This window comes from Lipophrys pholis (assembly GCF_963383615.2).
Source record: "Lipophrys pholis genome assembly, chromosome: 8".
Classification (NCBI taxonomy): domain Eukaryota; kingdom Metazoa; phylum Chordata; class Actinopteri; order Blenniiformes; family Blenniidae; genus Lipophrys; species Lipophrys pholis.
This window is the reverse complement of record NC_137630.1, coordinates 27,283,274-27,305,128: the sequence shown is the minus strand read 5'-3', so window position 1 is coordinate 27,305,128 and position 21,855 is coordinate 27,283,274. Positions and strand designations below refer to the sequence as shown.

General features: G+C 44.6%; 3 protein-coding genes across 3 annotated transcripts; 2 read left to right on the top strand and 1 right to left on the bottom strand.

The window, feature by feature from the left end:
- The first annotated feature begins 732 nt into the window (after positions 1 to 732).
- Positions 733 to 4,532, top strand: fkbp1aa (FKBP prolyl isomerase 1Aa). The gene is made up of 5 exons (XM_080469303.1): positions 733 to 965; positions 1,089 to 1,136; positions 2,387 to 2,499; positions 3,331 to 3,506; positions 3,694 to 4,532. The coding sequence occupies exons 1-4, from the start codon at positions 929 to 931 to the stop codon at positions 3,460 to 3,462; spliced, it is 330 nt and encodes a 109-aa protein (XP_080325429.1). The 5' UTR covers positions 733 to 928; the 3' UTR covers positions 3,463 to 3,506; positions 3,694 to 4,532.
- A 121-nt stretch (positions 4,533 to 4,653) lies between these two features.
- On the bottom strand, positions 4,654 to 9,370 carry snpha (syntaphilin a). The gene is made up of 4 exons (XM_080469302.1): positions 9,254 to 9,370; positions 9,026 to 9,169; positions 7,654 to 7,803; positions 4,654 to 7,561 (listed from the first exon to the last, which is right to left on the bottom strand). The coding sequence occupies exons 1-4, from the start codon at positions 9,295 to 9,297 to the stop codon at positions 6,310 to 6,312; spliced, it is 1,590 nt and encodes a 529-aa protein (XP_080325428.1). The 5' UTR covers positions 9,298 to 9,370; the 3' UTR covers positions 4,654 to 6,309.
- A 6,392-nt stretch (positions 9,371 to 15,762) lies between these two features.
- On the top strand, positions 15,763 to 21,701 carry coq10a (coenzyme Q10A). Its single transcript, XM_080468725.1, has 6 exons — positions 15,763 to 15,937; positions 16,149 to 16,394; positions 17,884 to 18,033; positions 18,117 to 18,309; positions 18,987 to 19,088; positions 19,920 to 21,701. The coding sequence occupies exons 2-6, from the start codon at positions 16,258 to 16,260 to the stop codon at positions 20,085 to 20,087; spliced, it is 750 nt and encodes a 249-aa protein (XP_080324851.1). The 5' UTR covers positions 15,763 to 15,937; positions 16,149 to 16,257; the 3' UTR covers positions 20,088 to 21,701.
- The last annotated feature ends 154 nt before the right edge of the window (positions 21,702 to 21,855 follow it).

Genomic DNA, 21,855 nt, shown 5'->3' with positions numbered 1-21,855 from the left:
TCCCTGTCTCCTTGCCTCCTCCCTTCTTGTTTCCTGCCTCCTTGCTTCCTCCCTCCTGCCTCCTCCCTCCTGCCTCCTCCCTCCTTGCCTCCTCCCTCCTTCTTTCTTGCCTCCTCCCTCCTTGTTCCCTGCCTCCTTGCTTCCTCCCTCCTGCTTCCTCCCTCCTGCCTCCTGTCTCCTTGCCTCCTCCCTCATTGTTTCCTGCCTCTTCCCTGCTTGTTCCTTGCCTGTTCCCTGCCTCCTTGCCTGTTCCCTGCCTCCTTGCCTTCTTGCTTCCTCCCTCCTGCCTCCTCCCTCCTCCCTCCTTGCCTCCTCCCTCGTCCCTTCTTGTTCCCTGCCTCCTTGCTTCCTCCCTCCTGCCTCCTCCCTCCTTGCCTCCTCCCTCCTCCCTCCTTGTTCCCAGCCTCCTAGCTTCCTCCCTCCTGCCTCCTCCCTCCTTGCCTCCTCCCTCCTTCTTTCTTGCCTCCTCCCTCCTTGTTCCCTGCCTCCTTGCTTCCTCCCTCCTCCCTCCTGTCTCCTTGCCTCCTCCCTCATTGTTTCCTGCCTCTTCCCTGCTTGTTCCTTGCCTGTTCCCTGCCTCCTTGCCTTCTTGCTTCCTCCCTCCTGCCTCCTCCCTCCTTGCCTCCTCCCTCGTCCCTTCTTGTTCCCTGCCTCCTTGCTTCCTCCCTCCTGCCTCCTCCCTCCTTGCCTCCTCCCTCCTCCCTCCTTGTTCCCTGCCTCCTTGCTTCCTCCCTCCTGCCTCCTCCCTCCTTGCCTCCTCCCTCCTTGTTCCCTGCCTCCTTGCTTCCTCCCTCCTGCTTCCTCCCTCCTGCCTCCTTGCCTCCTCCTTCCTTGTTCCCTCCCTCCTGCCTCCTTGCCTCCTCCCTCCTTCCTCCTCTACTCGTATTGTAGGTGGTCGAGAGGAAGAGCAGAGCACCGCAGAGCGAAAATGGGAGTAGAAATCGAGACGATATCTCCGGGCGACGGTGAGAATTACTCGTTTTGCGTAAAAGCCCAATGTTTAATCTGTAATTTAATATGTTTTCTTTTTTTTTATTATTATTTTTTACGCCAGATTTCTCATTTTTTTCCTCCTTTTTTTTTTACAGGACAGACATTTCCTAAGAAGGGGCAGCGCGTCGTGGTGCACTATGTCGGTGAGTGCGGAGCTCAGGACGGCTTTTTCTTAATCTAATTCATGTCGACTTCACATCTCCTGTTTGTCCTTTCAGTGGATTATGTATGAAATGTGTGAGAAACTGGTCGCTGCTGCTGCGGCTCACTGCGGCTGGTCGCTGCTGCGGCGGCTGTTAGCATCGCAGCTAACATCCGTTAACCGACTAACGACTCACCCTTCTGCTAATATTAAGATAATATAATCCAAATGCCGGATTAATCGCGTATGTGTGCGACTATCCTCACTGGTCGATCGGATATGGTTCGTTTTCACCAGAATGGACAGAGGAGCTACCCTGCTATCAGTGTCATAGCTAATGGAAGCTAAGTGGCTAACGCTAGCTTTCGGCTCGCGCAGATAAAGTGACATTTCTCATCATTAATATCCATATTAAGCCCCGTAAAGATTATTTTAGTCACGTGATATCATCACTTTTAGTAGCAACGAGTGTAATCACTGTGTTATAGTTTGTAACGCGGCTGTGATTGCGGAGCCTGAAATGGCTTCGTTACTCGTTACTTTTCCTGGTCTGGTGGCTGCTGGAGGAGGACGGTGCTCACGTTCAGGAGAACCTGTTACCTGTTACCTGAACTCCTGTTCGCATCTCGAGGACTCGGTGGTAGAGAGAAGGTCATGATCATCCAGCAAAGCGTTGGGGTGTCAACCTGTGGTCTGGGAGCCTGTTTGGAGGCCATAAGAGTGAGAAGCAGAGGCCTGTTCTGAGATTATCTTAAATAAATGGTTAAAAAAAGCATTAAAAGGTCAGTTGGTTGAATCAGGAGCAGATCTGGTGTCCTGTCCATCATCGTGTTTGAGAGTGCGGGTGTGTCTGCCGCTGGTTGGCTTCACCGCAGTATTAGTTATCTCTGTTTCTTTTGCATTTCTTCAAATCTATCAACGGTTCATCACCCGCAGGATCAGAAAATATGTCAAAATGATGTGCTTAATATGGAAGTTGTTATTCATTATACTTCTGCTTTAAGATCCTTGTAATAACTTAGAAGAGAGCTGTGGTTTACCCTCTCCCTTTGCTCTCATTTTCATTATTACACAGCATGAACATTAAAAAGCAAACTAAGTCGCACTCCTGGAGACGAGTACCCCATAGTGTTTATTATGTGGCAACAGGATTGTTCAACCTCATTCAGATTATATTCCAATTATACCTGATCATTTAAACTAATTGCTTGGTTTTGTTTCTGGGTGGTGTTTCTTTTTTTTTTTCTCCAGGCACCCTGGAAGATGGAAAAGTGTTTGACTCTTCGAGGAACAGGGGAAAGCCGTTCAAGTTCAAGATCGGACACCAGGAGGTGATCCGCGGCTGGGATGAGGGAGTAGCTAAGGTGAGAAGGAACGTTTGCACTCAGGTGCTCAATAGATACAAGTGCCCGTTTATAATTTATACTTGATTCCGTGCAATGTGTCCGGCTCAATCAATTTGCTGTAAATATCAATCAAGCTCTCTTCTATTGTAGTAATGGATAGACGGTACTATCTGCTGGTTTTGGTTCACATGCAAATGAAACGATGAGAAGGCTGTTGGGTGTGGTGGCACAGTGATGGGGACTGTCGCCTCGCAGCAAGATCTGCGTTTATTTCCAGGTCGATGCGTCTGTCTCTTCAAGTGTCTGGGTTTTTTTTTTTTTTTTTCTCCTACCACAACTTCCTCCCATGATTGAAAAGCATTTATTGAATCCTCAGCAGTCGGTTGGTGTGCATGAAACCCTTAAGGCTTAGATAAGACTGAAATGAAAATGTATAATGTGTGCAGGGATGCATTTCTGATCAGTCCCTTCAGAACATTTACAGCCATTGTGAAGTTCAATGTAACACCTTTTTTTGGGGGGGAGATTGTGTTGTTTCAGAATTTTTCTGAATAATCTGACCAGAAGTTGTCGTGCACACATTATTTTAGCACCATCACATTGCACCAGATTGTATCACAGTGCAGGGAGCTGCTGGAAAGGATGAGTGTGAACGGCAAAACGGTCCTGTGATGTTTGACGCTCCGCGTCCTGGCTGAGCAGCGACTGTTTACGTCTCGTCTCAGCTTCTCGCTGTACCTGCTTGGATTTTCTCCGCGTGCTGGGGAAAGTTTGAAGCCGATCACGTGCATAAACCTGAGCGTGCGCGCGTCTTCTTTATCACGCTTACGCTTCACGTCTCCTCCACAGTTGAGCGTGGGCCAGCGGGCGAAGCTCATCTGCTCGCCGGACTACGCCTACGGCCCCAAAGGTCATCCAGGGGTCATCCCGCCCAACGCCACTCTCACCTTCGACGTGGAGCTGCTTGGTCTGGAAGCCTGAAACTTGTGCACTCAGCTTTGTTTAATTCCACTCAAATTTTCAGGGTGAGAAGCTGCATGTTTCGCACGACGATTACTGGTTCTGGATTGTTTGTTTGTTTGTTTGTTTGGCTGCTGTAGTTCACTCGGCGTTGTGTGTGTGGATTAGATGCTGTTGACATAACAAGATTTTGGTCTCAATGTCTCGTAATCCGCCGCACTAAGACCGTGTTTGTGTTTGTTTTCTCCTCAGGTTGACTCCTATCTTGGGAACATGGAGGAAAAACGTTAACACATGATTCCTGCCCTTGATTCCTGCATAGGACCTATGTCTATAGCTTCACTAGTCACCCCCTCATTTAGATACAAATTGTGTTACGTCACTTGCTTTAAACTTTTTCCTTCATGCTATACTTTAGACTCTATACAGTAATAATTCATAGGCCATCCCACCCCATTTACTTTTCCATATTCTGCTATGTATTTTTATCGTGATGGGTTGTTTTTTTTTTTGTTTTTTTTACTTGACTTAAAAATTGACTATTTGACAAAATGTGTCATCAGAACCACGTTTTAGAAAGAAAAGAAAAAAAAAGCGTCGTAAGTACTGAATCAGTCTCATTCCTGTGGCTTCGTGGCCTTTAGAGTAAATTTGTGTTTGATTGCGGGTAATGAATTGTGTTGAAATAAAAAAAAGCAGAACAAATTGTTAGAAAAGGTGAATAGCTCTATGGATAACCTTTTGTGATACTTGTTAATGGGCTGGATTTGAAAAAAAAAAAAATGTACTGAATATATTGTTAATCAGGGTTTCACAAATCACAAGCACATCCTCGCCATGATTTGCCTACAGCTCTCTGCAGATGAAATATTTCTTTGTACTCGCAGCATCATTTCTTCGTTTATGAGATAAATGATTTTATTGCTGTGACGTTCACTGCTGCACAGTTATTTGATTTGTGGGCCAAAAAAGAAAAAAAAGATGTTGTGAGATAAAGGTTTTTGTCTTTGTTGAAAAGGTGTGATGATCTGTGGCTTACTTAAAAACACATTGAAAGAGTTAATTTAATAAAAGCAGCTATTTTTCCTTCACTCGGTTCATCGTATGTCACTGCTTCACGTCATTTACGCCGACTCATAAATCAAGACTTGATGGGTCTCCCGCAGCACACTAATAATAAAATGAAAAAAGAAGAGAAGAAGAAAAAAAAATGAAAACAAGCATGTTTTATTTCTCAAGCGGACAGGAAACATCGGGTTTGTTGCAATACTCAGTCGTTTTCTTACAGACATCAAGCAAGTTGTGTAGCTTTAGAAGCAAAGTCCTGCAACCTGAAAACTCATAAAAGTGACTGTCAAGGAGTTTGAAGACGCGTCCTCAAGAATTTCATTCATAAATATCGTTACATTCAATTCTCAACCATGAGGCCAACATCGAGTTTTAGAAAGCTTCTTTGAAGGCTCGAGTCAGTCACCAGATTAAAGGAAACACAAAAAGTAAAGACTGTCATGTTTGGTGGATTATTTGTGTTTTTGTAAGAAAGCTTCTTGGCATAAAAAAAAAATTTCTTCTTAGAATTTAATGAAATATCTCTTTTACGTTTATTACAAACTGAGATGTTTTAGACTTTTTTGTTTCCCCTCCGTCTTCCGTCGTGCTTTACTCAACCCGGAGCACATCCGGAAAGAACAGACTCGTGGGCAGTCGACAGTCTTCTGAAGTCGGTGTATGTTTCTGGACTGGAAGGAAACGACACCCAGGCCGAGGGAGAACATGCAAACTCCACACAGGAAGGCTCCACCCAGACCCTGAGGCGAGTATGAACCACTACGTAGCGGCAGATCCTCGTCCGAGTCTTAAAATTTTAACCTGAAAGTCATGATAATTGTCTATTTTCCAAATTTCTATAATCAGTCATAATAATTTGAATAAATAATTTCCTTTATGTTCCATCAATCTTACGAAGCCAATCCCAACTGACGACACTGGACAAGCCGCCACAGTAGAAACGCTTGCAACTCATTTTATTTGCTATGCGTGTAGAAATGAACTTGTATTCAAAATTGTGAGATGCACATTTATTAGTAATTCTAGAATTTGAAAAGCAGGAGACTCAGTCGCAGCAGCTAGCGTAGCTTTGTATGTTTGTTCCTTTTTTTGTTTGTTTGTTTCCATTTCTCTGCTCCGCTGCTCGTCCCGCAAAAGCATGTAGTTTACAAAACTGGCCCCATTTGAAAGGTGTGATTGATTGCAGTGAAGCATTTTTACTTCTATAAGTAAATCCAGCAAACGCACGTACCTTCTGCGTACTGCAGGTTTCAGGCCTTCTGGCTCCAATACCTCAAATTGAAATTAGTCACCATCAGTCCTACTTTTCCTTTTCCCGCGTCCAGAACTTGTATGTTATATTACTTTTCAGTTTATATTTCTGATTTTGTGCAGCTAAATCATTTCCTCATTGTGACTTCTAGTCCGTTGCTTATGAGCAGTTTTCTCAAATGTGATCGCTAAAAAACAGAAGAGGTCAGCTTCAGTTACTTTTCTTCTCATATAAACCAACATTTTGCCCTGATTGCTTGTTTAAAAAAGAAAGAAAGAATCGTGTTTCTGATGCAAGCAGAAGAACCCAAACAAACTGGGTCACATGCATTTTGCAATAAAGACCATTTAAACTGCAGGCAGGAGCAGTAAAGATAACTCAATAAGGAAAGTATTCAACGTACAACTAATCCTTTGTCCTCTCGGACAAAGCGTTGCTATAGAATCACAAGGGGCTTTATGTAAAATATAAAGACCATAGAGGAGAACTCTAACTGCCGGTTGGACCCGACTGCGTTAAAACAGTCGGCGTTGTGCCTGCGGACGGCGTCAGATCGACGTGGCTCCGTTCATGCTGGCGGGCCGGCGTCTCCGCCCTGCGCCCTGACGGCGCAGTGAGTGGAGGGCGACGGCACAGCAGCCCCTCAGCAGGGACCCGATGTGATAGGCCGGCATGACATCATGTGGCGCCCCTCTGCACAGCCACGCCATGGTTGGGACCACCGGCATCGCCACGGCTAACAGATCGACAAGGAAGTAGCGGCTCCAGTGGCAACGCTGCGCTGAGGGGTCGCCCGTCCCTTCGGTTTCTTCACCGTCGTCTTCGTCGAGCTCCAGGACGGTGGCTTCCTGCCTCGCTGGAGGAGGAGCTGCAGGCTGCGGCTGGCAGGTCCGCGGCTCCGACGGCGTCTTTGTTATCTTGTCATGTTTGTCAGGAGGGAGCGGATCTGCACTGTAGGGGAGCTCAAGAAGGGACAGGGGCGGTAACGAGGATGACGGGGGTGGCGGGCCTGAGGGGGAGACGTCCATTGTGGGTGAGGAAATGACGCTCAGCTGCTCGGCGGCGCTCTCCTCGCACAGCCAGGTCATGGTGGGGCTGCAGGCCTGAGAGCGCACCTCTGGCTTCTTCCCCGCAGCGGGAACCGGGACGGGGTTAGACTCGGCAGCGGGGGCCGGGGGCGTGCTCGCCGCCGTCGCCGGGGGCTCCTCCTGAGGTAAGTGCAGGAATAGGTGATGATGGGGGAGGTAGGTGTGTCCACTGCACCTGCAGCTGCTACTGAGAGTGTGGCAGGAGTGAGAGACTGGCAGCACGGCCCCCCCGCTGCACAGCCGCTCGTAGGTGGAGGAGCGCGGCACAGACAGCGGCGCTCGGATGTGACCCTGCGGGGGCAGCGGCTCTGACAGGAGGGCCGCCTCCAGCAGCAGGTGAGTCTGTCCCGCGGTGCGGGGGGTTCCGCTCGGCTCGGGAGCGTTGGGGCCTCGCTCCAGCTGCAGGGTCTCGCTGTTCCGTCGGGTGTAGGTGGTGCCGCGGCTTAAAGTGCTGGCTGGGGAGCAACCACAGGAGCGAGACCTGCCCACCGGCCGAGCTCCCTGCAACCCTGAGTATGGCTTGTGGTCATGGGGGTCTTGTTCACGGACACCCAGATTGGTCTTGACAGACTCAACAACCCCCTGAAGGTGCAGGATCTCTCTGCGCGCCTCCTTCAGGGCCAACTGGGCCTCCACGCGGTGGCATTCCTCTTCTATCCAGTCCTCCTGCATCCTGTACAGCTGGGTCCTCAAGTCGTCTATTTCACAGTCCCTGATAGAGCAGAAAAGATAACGGAATAGAAACACTGTCACTTTAAAAGTAAAACCAGGCGATCTAGATTTAAGCCAGAGACTCAGTGTTACCTGTGTTGTAGGCGTTCCACGTTCTCCCTCAGTCGGGCTCGCAGGTGTCGTATACACACCTCCTTCTGCTGAAGGGGTGTGAGGTACTGCTCCGGGGTCGGCGGTCTGATCCCATGGTTGTCACTGCAGGATGTGTGCTTTGCCTGACGCCTGAATATGACGGGGGGGGCAGAAGCCATCGATCAACACGAATATCAGTATCACCCAGAAGTGGCTTGTTTTCATCTGTGGTTAGTTTCAAAAACCTTAAAAGGGTCATATTATGCAAAATTCACTTTTTAAAGGTTTTCCAACAGTAATAATCGTCCCCATACCTGGAATGACGCCCCAGAAGTGAAGAAAGTCTGTCCTCTCTCTCGCTGGCTTGTTTGAGTTTATAAAATGTTTGTTGCTCCAACCAGCCAATCAGAAATCAAACCCTATATAGTGTCAGCAGGGGTTTACCCAATCTCAATCAAGGTAGGCCCTCCCTTTGACTCCTCCCACAATTAGGCAGCTCTGCTCTGGCACATGGCACCACGAGAGGAAGTACTTCCTCCTCTTCTCAAGATGAGCATGTATGGGCGGAGCCAGTCCAGCTCACACAGACACAGCAGATTCTGAATGCTGCTCCTATGATCCAATATTCAAATGAAGAAAAATGGAGGAAAAGCTGGATTTGGGACCATAAACTATAAATACAAAGTTTGTGGACCAACGAGACCAGGTGAAAGTGTTGAAAAGCTGGATAATATGACCCCTTTAAAAACTAAATTAGAATCGTCTAAAACTAAATACATACAGACAAATACCAAGTTTGTTTGTTTTTTGTAAGCAGATTTGATGGGATTTAAAGTAGATTCAGCTCCAGAGTTACTTTAGAAGCTGTTTCTGGTGTTGAAGGAATAGCAATCGCCTATATCAAAACAAGTTTCTAATAATATCCCTGTTTACATAAATGGAGCTGAAGGGCTCAGCTGATGAGACGCCTGCAGGAACTCAACCAGTCCATCAGAGGGCAGCAGCTCGCTCAGACACTCAGCTACAGTCACAGCCGCCAGCAGCTGTCTTGTCTGTTTAGATCAAACGGCTTTGTGTGGACACATTCATCCATCTCCCAGATCGGCTCCTTTCAGGTTATTATCATGGGTCCTCAGACTGGATCCACTACACCACTGTACAGCATAGCTCCTCTTTTTCAGAATGTGGTCATGGTCTGCATGAAAACGAAGGGACAATGTGGAGCTGGAATACTGTCATTCTTTCATCCTGTCAGCAAATTCTGATGTAATGTGGCAAACCTCTGAGCGTCCAACTGTTTCATCCAGATAACCACGGGTTTCCAAAGCCTGATGTTTGCCACCCACCTGAAGATGCTCAGGTTGTGCCTCACCTGGGTGTACTTGGATACGTCCGTGCCGTGGGGCTGCCCTCCGGTGCCTTGACCCGCCCGGGGTAGGTGTGAGTGCTGGAGGTGTCGCTGTGGGCGTATCGCACGCTGCCGCCGGTTCCCACCGAGCGTCTTGCAGAGGGAGCACTGAATATGTGACATTGGTGAACCACAAGTGTTTTGGATGGAGGGGGGGTTGGCAAAAACTGCATGAGAGGAAAGGAACAGTACCTGCGCTGACCTGAGGTGGGCTTTCGACTCGGAGTGAGAGACATTGATGTGTGAAGTGACCTCCAACCTCTCCACGGCGGTCTCTATAGAGGGAAGCTGGCAGCCCTCACTGCTGGACTGTCACAGACACAAACAAACCAACAACAACAACAACAAAAAAAAACATAATAATTTTAAATCCCAGAAACTCTTGAAAGAATCCCTAAAGCTAAAAACAAAGTGTCTCCTGTTGTGGCTTCGCTGGAGGCCGGCGGCTGAGGTCCGACCGTGGAGAGTCAAAGCCGGCAGCAGCAAATAAAAGCTTCTTTCTGTGCCGACACAAAGACGACACAGTGAGCTCACTGCAGCTGCCTCAGACCGAGCTGTGTCCTCCCCGTCTGCAGAGCTGCGCGCAAACATGATTAGACCTCACATTAACTGCTGTCAAGAGTCGTAAAACAAACACGACCTGGCGTTTGGAGGCTGGCAGAGTCAAGAGTCGCCGGGGTTATTATCTGCAACGGATGAAGAGTTTGGTCTTTCTGTCGGGGGTCGGGCTGCGTGTTCTGTCTTTTGGTGTAATACATATACTGATCATCACGTACACGCTTCAAAATGCCAGCTGCTCTCTGCAGGGGTCACCGATCAAATAGTCAACATGTTTCAATACACTCATCATCATCATCATCATCGGTCAAGATTGTAGAAATTGAGAGCCTCTACAAAGACGATATTATGTGCAGGAGGTTTGTTTGGAAGACCCACCTCACCTTTTATTGGAGGGTGAGGAAGCATCTAATCCCCAAATCTGATTAGTTTAGCTCAAACCACACTAAAACCTGCAGACATGTATTTTCCTATATATTAGAGCTCAAACGCCACACACATTCTTGCGTCACAATAAGTAGTATCGTTTGGTCAACTACTGGATTCCTTGGACCTTCAATCAGCCCATCCTAAGGTAAGACATTACACTTGTTGATAGGTGTTAACAGAAGACTTTACTTGAAAGTGAAAGCGTTTGTATGTCTCTCCAGGCAATGCTCCTGTAACATTGATCATGATCTTGATTTAAATTTTGACTGCATCACACCATTTCATTTATCTCATCAACTTCTACACAGACAAGACGTTTGTGTTTGAATAACACGGACTTAAATCAACCCTATTTATTCCTTCTTTTCTGATTTGTTTTTCATTTGATCACTGTCCAAAACATGCCAAATTACATTCAGAATTAGTGATGAAGACGATTTGAATGCAGACACACTTATCACAAAAACAGACAAGAGAAAATTGTTCAAACTAAAACAAACGACGTTCATCAGTCACATCAGCAACGTGTGCAATGAATTGATGAACGTCCCTAAAGTGCCGCGGAGATGATTCATTTGGAGAAATGGATCGAAGCGATACCGCCAAAAACCATTTGAGCTGCATTAGCTAAATACTCTCCCAGGTTCGGCCAGGTTACCTCTCAGGACGGCCGTAACGGCCTTCACGAGAAGGTAAGAACATCTATTACACAGATATGAGTGATAGAAAGCCTCCAATCAACTGAACAAGCATGAATCTGAGGCACTTGGAGAAAACTCGCCAAAAAGGGGAGCCTCAACATCCTGCACAGAAATTCCACTTCAACAAACCTTATTTCTGTCACGTGACAACCAGTACATTGGTTTTAAAACTCAAATTATTTAAAAACTTTACATTTTGTTGTGTTGAAAATTGGTACATTTGTCATCATGACTCAAACAAATGATTTCAGTTGGACTTCAGGTTTGAAAAAACAAACAAACATTGCTGTATATTAAATAAACAAATACAATTAAAAGATGGGAAACGTTGAAAAAACACTAAAATTGTTAAATATTGAATATACCATAACAAAAGAAAATCTGCTTTGTGTTTGAAAGTCTTTGTACAAAAGACATCATAACATTTCAGGTAAATTATATGTATATATTTTATGGTTCACAGACTTAGATGAGAAAGCTTGAAAGCAACACTTTGATTTGTTTTTCATTTTTCTCAGCTTGTGTTTGCATCATGACATTTTGTTTGTGTAAAGCCCAGCATATGTAGTGAGGAATTCAACATTCATAGACATATTAGGAATTAGAAGAAGTCAAAATAGATTATTAGTAGCTATAAATTCTACAAGGAACGACCCATAATGCATTCAGATGCATAACCTGGTATTATGCAAAAGCTTCTCGCTGAAATGAACCCAGTGACCTCACTACAACTCTCCCTGAGCTAAATGGGAATAATGTACATTTACATTTAACAGCAAAAGCCCAAGCTGAGTACAAAATGTTCCATGTCTCTTCAGAAGTCCCTGCAGCTCTGAAGAAACCTGCTGATCCAGGCCCAAAAAATCTACCTGCTGTTCAATAAATCCCGAGACCCGAGACTGTGAAGGGAAGAGAAAGGCCCAGCAAACGTCCCATTGTGTCCTATATTTAATTTCTAGGACGATGAGGCAGGGAGCCCACCTCCCTCCCCTCTGTCTGCGCAACAAGTGGCAAGCGCTGGTGAGAAATACGCAATCATCTTACGTAAGTGTGAGAATGAGTGTTTATTGAGGAGGCGAGCTTCCGACAGCTGGAGGATGAAACTGCACTCAGAGGCAGCTGATCTCATCCCACCACTGTGTTTCAGGATAAATACACCACAGAGGGGATGATGCGCCTCGTCCTTGAATTGTCATTTAGGGATTAAATAAGAGGATCTCCAACATCTGTCCCCCTTTTTTTTTCCAATAAAGCGCTGTTAGATAAGCAAAGAGTCATGAATAAACTCTTTTGCAGCTGATTGCGCGCGTAAAAACGCAGAACATCCAAACACCCCAGCAGGTACTTTCCCCACTAAAGAAACCCACTTCCCTTCCAAACAGACAACAAATTCACCCCCAGCTGTGTCCTACATACGGTTTTGACTCAGTGAGGACCTGAAGCAGGTTTCTGGATGTGAAGCAGAAACGCGGCTGCATGCGGGCGCGCGAGAAGAGCGCGTGTGAAACGCTACCGTTTGGGCAGGTGGACGCTGCGCATCGGAGAAAAGCCTCGGCTCTTGCCCGAATGGACGGCCCCCGGTGGGATGCGGACGAGCAGCCGTTGCTGGTGCTGATGAGAGTCCATCCTGCAGCCATGAAGCCCGGAGACGAAATGAGGCGACTGCGTCTCTGCTGCGCCGGAGCCTCTTAAAGTGACAGCAGGGAATCACACAGCCCGAGCCGCCGTGATGGGGGGGGGGGATTTCACCTGGTATACACACGTGAAAAGTGAATAAATCTATGATTTATATGCTGAGAAGAGCTACAAACTATTAGGTGTAATTCCAAACATTCTATCTTTGAACTGCTGGTCAGTGAGGCTCCTTGAAAATCTACCTACAGTCAGATTAGAGTATAAGGTTTCAGCTTGACTTCAAAGAAAATAATACAAAAATGATCTGTAAGAAATTGCTCTCTCATTGTGGCATTTGGCAAATAGAAATAATTTTGGGAATTCTAACTTACTTAAAACAGAAAAAACAATAGTCAGACTTAACTTCAGAAAGTGAGATAAAAAGGGTTATGTGTCTTTTTATGCAGTGTATTTAAACTTCTGATTCTAACTGTATATATCCTCAAACCTTCAGTTACAAGCTCATTAACCTCTTGGTCACCACTGCCGTGTTCCTCACCATATATGTATTAATAAAGAATTGAATGTAATATGATTATATTAGATTAAATAGATTTTTTTTTTTTTTTTAAAGTGAGGTTGCACAGTGGCACAGAATGGCCTCACCGTGAGAAAACCTCTAGTTTGTCCAGGTTTTTGACCTGAGTTTGCATGTTATCCCTGTGTTTTGTGGGAGTATCCCCCACCCCTCACCCACCCCACCCAAATATTCCTGAAGATGTATTGAGTCTGGACTTTGGCTTTCAATCAGTGCAACTCATACAAATGGTTTCACTTATTTTATTATTTGAATATGTCCTTCAAAAAAAAAAAAATGCATTTAATATAAAATGTTATAAGAAAGCTTATTCCTCATTTTGACCTTACTTATTGCTTGGGCCTATAGGTTTGGTCCCATTTCCCAATTTACAATGTTTGTATAAAGGTAATAATAATGATACCTTTTCTAATTAATGTTATTTTTAGGTAGTGACTATACCAGTGTGAAGGTTAACTTCTGTTCCAGCCTCTCTGGTTCCTTACAGTCTGTCTTTTTCTGGCTGAGTCCCCTCTCTGGCTAATCTCTAAAGTGGAGCCCAACTGTTCCCTGGACCTTCTCCAGTACATGCACACAGATATCACCAGAATTGGCAAAAGTAGTCACATTCTGTACTTAAATTGGAAGTACTGAGAGGCTAACTGTGCTTAGAATAGAACAGAATAGAACAGAAGAGAACAGAATAGAATAGAATAGAATAGAATAGAATAGAATAGAATAGAATAGAATAGAATAGAATAGAATATATATATTTTATTTGACTCATCTATTTGAGTTGGAAACATTTTGCAGCTTCAGTGTGAAGAACTGCTACGCTGCTTTGGATGTTTCACTGCAGCTGAATCGTTTTCATGAACATTAAAACAAGGAATGAGCCAGTTTGAACAATGTCAGGAGGAGAAACACTCTTGTCTTCATATGTAAGGAGTAAAAGTGAGAGGTCATCATACTGATAAAAACTTGAGTAAAGGATTACTTGCCGCCTCTGCGCTCCACCCAGATCACAGTATCAGCTAATGTGTGTACTGTTACTGGTTATATACACAACAACCAGAGATAAAATATAAAGGCGTTCATAAAGTGACGTTAGACCGTAGACATACGGAACATCAACAGAGATGTTAAACATTGATTTCTCTGAAAGACTTCTGATGTGACAGAACCTTTCTAGTTTTTATCTTTAGGTTACTATTAAAAACACATAACGAGAGACATGACACCTCAAAAAGAATAATGGGGTAAGCAGGCAACAACAAAAGTGAGGAATAAATGCACCCAAAGAAGAGACGTTTAGTCATTTATTTATCGAGCGGTTTGACAGCACAGGAGATTAAAAACAAACAATCTCTTTTATCTGTGACTGGATTCTGCTCTGATAGAAACATTGAGATGTTTCTAGGACTGCAGGCATTTATAGGAGATGACCTGTCTTTCTTTGAGAAGGTTGGCTTCAGGTGGCATCATCTTGCCTTTTACTGAAAGAAATAAGAAACAGAGCAGAGATGCCAATGATCCTGCAGCAGTATTTCTGAGCCCTCTGCAGCTTCTCATTGGGCCTTTTTGCACTTGTGATGCATCAACGGTTTAACAATAAAGCTTTAAGTTAAATTAGAAATGGCCTAATGATTTGTTTTGATAATTTTTCTTTCCTCCTAGACTGTAATGCCAGTCAATTCATGTCTGTTTCAAACAGATACATCTGGAAGTTTGGATTTTATATTTGAAGCAATCACTAATAACAGTGATCATATTTTGTTTACTATTTTAGAATAGTTTTTCTCTCTACATTGTTTCACAGTGTCCTGCAGTCGGAGCTGGCCCAGGTCAAATGGAGGCTCCGAATAAAAGGGAATTATAAGTCCCCCTTAGGATTACAGTATTTAGACCAGCCCAATCAAAAGTTTATGAAGAAATCAAGAACACGGATCCTCAGTAAATCGATTATGAGATGACATTTCCAGCCTTGTTAGAGTCCACAATTATTTACTTTAATTCAGAGGTGTCCTTAATCATAGCAAACATACACAACAATTTAACTGTGTTAAATATTTTAAGCTCAGAAGATTAAAAGGTGATTCTCTTGTAACGAAACACAACTGTTCACATGCAGAAACATAGATTACTTAACAAGCTGCACTAAAACTGTCATCGTTAATTAGAGCAGCCTTCATTCTGATGACTTTCTCTTTCCTCAGACGTCCATGTTGTTCATTTTAGAGTTATACTGCCACCCAGTGGCCACTTGAATGAACACATCAGACAACTTGTACAAATTGCAGCTTTTGATGAGGCGAATCAATTTTAATATTTCGGATGGATCAGATAAGTGATGTGTGCTGAAAGTAGCTTCCAAGGAAAACATTAAACTGTCCAACAATGAAAACACAGACTGCGGACACGGTGGAATATGTTTACAAGGTTTCTTTTTCATGTGCTTGCCCGAGTGGCAAGGCCCAAAGATTAGTATCCTGGGATGCTATTAAATCTTATTCATTTTTTGTTTTTAATTCTTATTTTTCTGACATTTTTACAGCGAGTAACTAGTTCTGCACTGTTGGAGCACGGTCATAAACAGGGGGAATGAAACGTTCAGCAATAGGTTGTTACCACAGTTGATTTGGCTAACCGTTTCTGGAAAAAAAATCGCAAAGAATTTTGAAAAAATGTCCCAAGAGGCACCTTACGGAAGAGTATTTTACACAAACATCACATAAAATAATTATTGAATTGAATTGAATTGAATTCCATTTAAAGACGTACGTGCTGTTCTACTCCAGGCCGGCAGGGGGCGGAGGTTCCTTGCGGAGCCGTTGGGCAGGACGGAGCGGACAGTAGAGAGAACAGTGTGTCCCGCCGGTGTTTCAGTTTAGCCGCAGAAGGTCGTCCGCGGCTCGGCCACTTTCGGACGCTGAATCGCAACCAAAACCATCCTGAACGCTGGGTGTAGCGGGTCAGGTGCCGGAGACGGGACGTTATGTGAGTATCACTGGAAAAAGTCGAGGATCGCGGCCGAACGCCGCGTCTGCTCGGTCTGTTATGAAACCGTGCTAGCTAACGCTAGCAGCTGGTAGCGCTCACGGGTTCGAACGAGAGACCCGTCGGAGGTGCAGCTGGTCCGGATAAACGCTTAACGGTACGCGGTGTTTTAGTTTTTTTTTTTTTTAAACCAAATTCCGTCCTGATACAGTGGTTGGAGGGTTTGGATTGTCAAGTGTGAGAAAAGCCCCCTGCCCCCGGTCTCGGACCAGACCCCGGGGCTCAGCGTCACGCAGCCAGGCGTCAGAGCGGCTGGTTTGATGGCAGCCGCGGCCGGTGCCCGGAGGTTACCCATGGGTGTGCGGACAGTCAGCGACTTCCTCCACATCGCCACGGTGGGCTCCCCTCGCTCCTGCCGTACGGCGGTGCAGAGAGGATGCCAGCGGCAGAACATCAGGTGAGCCTGGCTCGGATCGTCCCGGTTCTATTATTAAAGGCTGGAGGTATTCGGCTCTCGGTGATCTGCTGGTCAGGCGCTGCCCCGGGAGAAGGTCACCGGCTGGAGGGAACCAAAGCCGAACCCAGCCTGCGCATTACTACACCCCGCTTTTTGTGAGAAATACTCGATAACACGGTCGCTAGTAGTTCTGAGGTCGATTTCAGTGTATTCACTTATAAGTACAAAACCTCTTAACTGATTTTTAAAGTCTACCTCTTCAGCTTGAAGCGATCATTTCTAACTTTATTCCTCTTTTCAACTTGTGTTTTCTCATTTGGCTTTTCAATTGTCTCTGGATTTCAACATTTCTCTTGACATATCTCCTGTTTACCAATATTCTCCGCTATTTATTTCCTTGTCCTCCCTTGTTTATCCGTGAAGCACTTTAAATTGTGTCAACACACTGAAAACACAACGTGTGCATAAACATAACATTCTGTTTTATATATACAGATTAAATCAGGGACGTCCAAACAGAGTCTAATGGAGTCACATACACAAATGCACTCACCAGAGGTTAATGGCTTAACATTTAGTGTTTTAAAGTGAGCAGGACCATTTAAATGTAGGAAAATTATGCTGGATGTTAACAGGAGGCTTGGATCATTAGCCAGCCTCATACATATATATATATATATATATATATATATAGCTTAGAGGCTTTTGGATGAAATTATTTAAACAACACAGCAGGACAGGTTTTATATAAAGCCGATTTTCTCACTAAATTGGTTTTACAATATTTTCCCCGATTCCGAGAGCAAGAAATGAAACTATGAAGATTGTTTGATTGCCGCACGGACACATTTTGTTTATTATGGTTTGGATCATTTCACATAGACGTTTTAATGTCATTGCTTCAGGAAAACTTTGTTTCATAATGTTCTGACCTCTGTCGAGTGATTGAGGAGTTTTAAATGTTGAACAAACTCTGGAATGTTGTTAACGTCGAGTATGTAATTTGACACACATCTGAGACGTTTATATGGGCTTCAAAGGAAACTTCCAACGTGACGTCTCAGGCTGATCTTTCTGATATGTTTGATGGCAGTAATCATAATGTAGGTCAGGATTTTGGGGAACTACGGGTGGTGTGGGGTCACTTGGCGGGTCGTTCTCCTCAGAGAAAATTCATCATATCAGATTTGCTCAGAATTTAAACTCTGGGTGCCAGAAAACTCTGCTCTCCAGTTCAACAAGTACCAGTCATGTGTAAAAAAAAAAAAAAAAAAGGGCTTCTCATTAAAAGCTCAACAGAGAAAGAGGTAGGTGAGGGTGTTGTAAACATTAACATGATTCAGGAAGCCCCTGGTGCAGCTCTGTGTGTGTGTGCGCGCGCTCATGCACTCGCTGGAATGTGGCGGCGGTTTCTTTTTGTCGAGGCTCCGGCCGATCGAACGCGTTCCAGAATGAGGCTTTCGAACAGTTTCCCCTCTTTACCTTTCAGACATTTGTCATCATGCGGCATTTTGATGACGAGATCTCCCAGGGTGCTTTGCCTTCAAGACTGGGACACAATGACAACGAATCCCCAGCGCAGAAACTTCATCAGCCTCACCAACAAAAGAAAGGAGTACTCTGAGCGGAGGATACTTGGGTAACTTTCTCGTATGAGCCACTAACGGCTCTGCTTTCAGCGTCCAAAAGCAAAGTTAATCTTTCCTTTGTTTTCTCTTCTAGGTATTCTATGCAGGAAATGTACGATGTCGTGGCCAACGTTGACGATTACAAGCACTTTGTGCCTTGGTGTAAGAAGTCCCAGACCATCATGAAGCGGGCCGGCCACTCCAAAGCTCAGCTGGAAGTGGGATTCCCTCCTATGGTGGAGAGATACACGTCTATGATCACCAGTGTTCGGCCTCATCTAGTCAAAGTAAGAAAAACCTCCCGGTGTACGATGTGACGTCTGTGTACTGAAGTTGGTTTGAAGTTCTTAAAAAGGAGAGGCGGAGAAAGTTATTAATAATTTTACTACTAATATATTGGAATGTTTCCAACAAAAAGCTGGAAAAAAAACATATCTCTTTACTTTAATAGGGTGCATTCAATTATTTTACCCAAATAAAATCTTTAAAACAAATGTAGATAAAGTTTTGACTGCTGAAAGGCGGAAATAATTTTCTATAAACATGCAGATGAAAAGGTTGGATTCTAATTTAAAGTTATAGGTGTACTCGGCAGCAGCTCTAGATTTTTAAATTATAGGAATAAACTCAAAAGTGCTTAATATCAATAATGTTAGTGTTTGTTATGAGTCATTTTCCTCCCCTTTAAATGAAATAAACAAATAACCCAGACTTTCACTGAACCGTCAAACCCTTTTTTTTGTTGTTTTTCAATAGCGACCCCAGACGGTGTCTATTTAGTCAAATACTTAATGATGTAATTGTCCTGTAATTTGTTCTTTCGCCGCTGCTAAAATTTAATAAAAGTTTTAATTGAAGCAATTTCCTGAAAGTGAGCCCAGCTCGGGAAACACGATTGTGTCCGTTACACTCACACGTTGCTGTGGAGTTTCTAACCTGGCCGTCTGGTTCCGGGTTGTTTCAGGCGGTGTGTACCGACGGAAAGTTGTTCAATCACCTGGAGACGATATGGCGCTTTAGTCCCGGCATTCCCGGATACCCTCGCACCTGCACAGTAGACTTTTCTGTGAGTATCAACAAGGTTTTTTTTTTTTCCTCTTCTACTGCCTCGGTTAGAGGAAGTCTGCACTTTCTATCAATATGACATCATGTGTAACAGCCACGTCCTAAATTAACTTCCACTAATGATGGCAGAGTATATAATGAAAGTTTATTGGCTTTAATAGTTATATTGTGGCTGTGGACGCCCCGATGCAGAGCTGGGCATCATGAGGCCCTTCAGCTCCGATTGGCCGGCCGTCAGGAAAATCCTGTATCCAATGAAAAAGACAGTTATTTAATTTACAACGTCTAAAACGGTCAAGTTTTTCACGTTTATTGTTATTGGCCATTAAGACATTTTTGGTTGGGTCTAGCATCTTGGCTAGCAGAGCTGCATCTTTGTGTTTGAATGGCAACGTTTTGAAAACGATGTCTGGTTCCATGGAAAACTGCTGAAAACGGTGTTTTCATCTTGAGCCACTAGTGGGTGCTGTTGTTTGTTTATTTTGTAACGAAACCACACGCAAGCAAGCAGAGAACAACACGCTATAAACATTGACGCTAGTGAGTACACGGACATTCATAAAGACGGTGAAGTTGCCGAGTGAAAGTCGACTGGAAGTCATGGCGCGCTGGAGGGAAACGTCACTATTGTCCGTCTGCTCACACGTGTGCAGAAGAACGCTTCACTCCGGCCGCGGTGCGCAGTGGGAACGTTTCAGCAAAGTTTTGTTTCCTCATTGAAAATGAAAAATGAAAACAAGTCCCGCTGAGAAAAGGGCGCCATGTCTCTGACCTTTGATTGTCACACTGGATTATTTGACTCTTCACTCTGCTTGTCCTCTGCCTGCCACAGATTTCCTTCGAGTTCCGCTCCCTGCTGCACTCCCAGTTAGCCACCATGTTCTTCGACGAGGTGGTGAAGCAGAATGTGGCTGCGTTCGAGCGGCGAGCGGGCAAGATATACGGCCCAGAGACTCGTATCCCCCGGGAGCTGATGTTTCACGAGGTGCACCAGACGTGATCTCGCCCTCCTTGTACGTCCTCACCTGGCCTTAAACCGCAAACCACCACCCCCCGACCCCACTCCCCCCCCCGCCCCACCGTATCTCCGCTAACACCTTTCAGACCTGCATGATGCCGCTTCGTCGGTTTCTCCACTTCCGAGCCTCCACTAGTGTCTGCAGAGGAACTAGGCGATGACTCCGCCCCCCCTTAGCAGAATTCGTTCTTTTTGCCCCGCCTCCTTCCCCTGCCTCCGTCTCCCTTCTCTTCAGGGTGAACGCTCTCCAGCAGAAGGAATCCACCATGGCTGTTGCTTTCTAGCAGTTACACTTTCTCGCAGTACTTCACTGCTACCTTCATGCTGAGAGTGTTATTAGGAACTCCACCGTTATTTTGTTTTGTTTTTGCTTTCTTCCTCTGAGACACAAGCCAGACATGTAGTTCTCTCTGGCTCCAGGTTACTGTTCTAACTTCTACACATCAAGTAAACTGCTGCTCTGGGATCATTTTGCTGCCTTTCACTTTTCTTTTCTTTTTTTTTTTTTTGCTTTAGTTTCAGGTCAATTTTAATATATTTTCTGACATAAAAAAAAACTGTTTCAACAAAATCATAACTCAATTTCAAGTCTTGGGATTTACCGGTGCACATTTGATGTAAAGAAGATCCAAACTAAAAGGTGCCATGATTCGGGACGTTAGAAGAAGCGTCGTCGCTGCGCAATGAGACGATCTGAGTTTAGCTTTAACCTGGTTGTTGTGCTGTGAGCATTGTGTGTTTGGAGAATGAGACTTAGGCTGCCAGTTTTTTTTTTAATTATTATTATTATTAATGAATGCCTTATTTTACAGCCCAGCTTTGAGGGGGAGGAAAGAAAAAGGAGCGATGAGGCATTTAAACTTTGCACAGCCTGAATGGATCCACACGATGACGTCTCTTTGACGCGTTGAAAACAAATTAAAGAGAAGTTGCTTTATTTTTGTGGTTAATTTTGCCAAATGAGACAAAAATCTGAAGGGGTGGTTGTTTGTTACACCCCACCCCCACCCCCACCTCCTCCTCGCGCCGCTTCGCTGTCGTGCACATTCTCCCTATAAAACGTGGCGACGGGCTGTAGAATAAAACATTGCGAAATCATTTATCCTCGTCATGCTTAATTTGTGGGAGCTTTTATTTCTATTTATTGAGCTGCATGGACGTAACGGATCCAAGATAAGGCGAGTACATTTCGAGCATTTGCGTGTTGCTTTGTCGGGGCCGGAGTTCGGCTCCGTTGGGATTTATTCTTCATATCAAGAGTGAGACGTTCACCGATTGTATTAGTTGTGCGAGGGGGGGGGGGTGCATAAAGTCGCTGAAGGTCACGAGGTGACGGGCAGTTGGTTTAGTCCGCACGCTCCAGATTCGCTCTCGGAAAAGACTGAACTGTGACTTGATTATCTTTTTCTTTTTTTTTTTGAAGCTGATGTGTTTTGTTTTATTTTTTCAGGTCATGTGAAAGTGGAGGGTCAGTTAATCATCAATGCATGAGGAATGTGTATTCAAATCTAAACAGGCCTGTTGAGTCACTGTTAATGTTTAAAATGATCTAAATGAAAATAAAAACCACAGTAAGTTATTAAAGATTTTAAATTGATAGTTTTTTGGCGTGTTTAGTGTTTGTTTTTTTTTTCTGGAAAAACTGAAAAAAAAGAATGTTTTGATTTGTGGTTATTTAAGCTGTCCTGTAAATCTACAACCTTTTTTTTTTTTTTTTTCCTGTTTATCAGAATCATGAGGCAAATGAAAA

Excerpts from the sequence above, each read along its gene's own strand:
- snpha (XM_080469302.1), bottom strand. The coding sequence starts at position 9,297 with ATGTCTCTCACTCCGAGTCGAAAGCCCACCTCAGGTCAGCGCAG. Across the intron at positions 9,170-9,253 it reads CCCACCTCAGGTCAGCGCAG|TGCTCCCTCTGCAAGACGCT; the intron begins GTACTGTTCCTT and ends TCACATATTCAG. Across the intron at positions 7,804-9,025 it reads ACGTATCCAAGTACACCCAG|GCGTCAGGCAAAGCACACAT; the intron begins GTGAGGCACAAC and ends CGTCATATTCAG.
- fkbp1aa (XM_080469303.1), top strand. The coding sequence starts at position 929 with ATGGGAGTAGAAATCGAGACGATATCTCCGGGCGACG. Across the intron at positions 966-1,088 it reads GACGATATCTCCGGGCGACG|GACAGACATTTCCTAAGAAG; the intron begins GTGAGAATTACT and ends TTTTTTTTACAG. Across the intron at positions 1,137-2,386 it reads CGTCGTGGTGCACTATGTCG|GCACCCTGGAAGATGGAAAA; the intron begins GTGAGTGCGGAG and ends TTTTTTCTCCAG.
- coq10a (XM_080468725.1), top strand. The coding sequence starts at position 16,258 with ATGGCAGCCGCGGCCGGTGCCCGGAGGTTACCCATGGGTGTGCGGACA. Across the intron at positions 18,310-18,986 it reads TTCGGCCTCATCTAGTCAAA|GCGGTGTGTACCGACGGAAA; the intron begins GTAAGAAAAACC and ends GGGTTGTTTCAG. Across the intron at positions 19,089-19,919 it reads CCTGCACAGTAGACTTTTCT|ATTTCCTTCGAGTTCCGCTC; the intron begins GTGAGTATCAAC and ends TGCCTGCCACAG.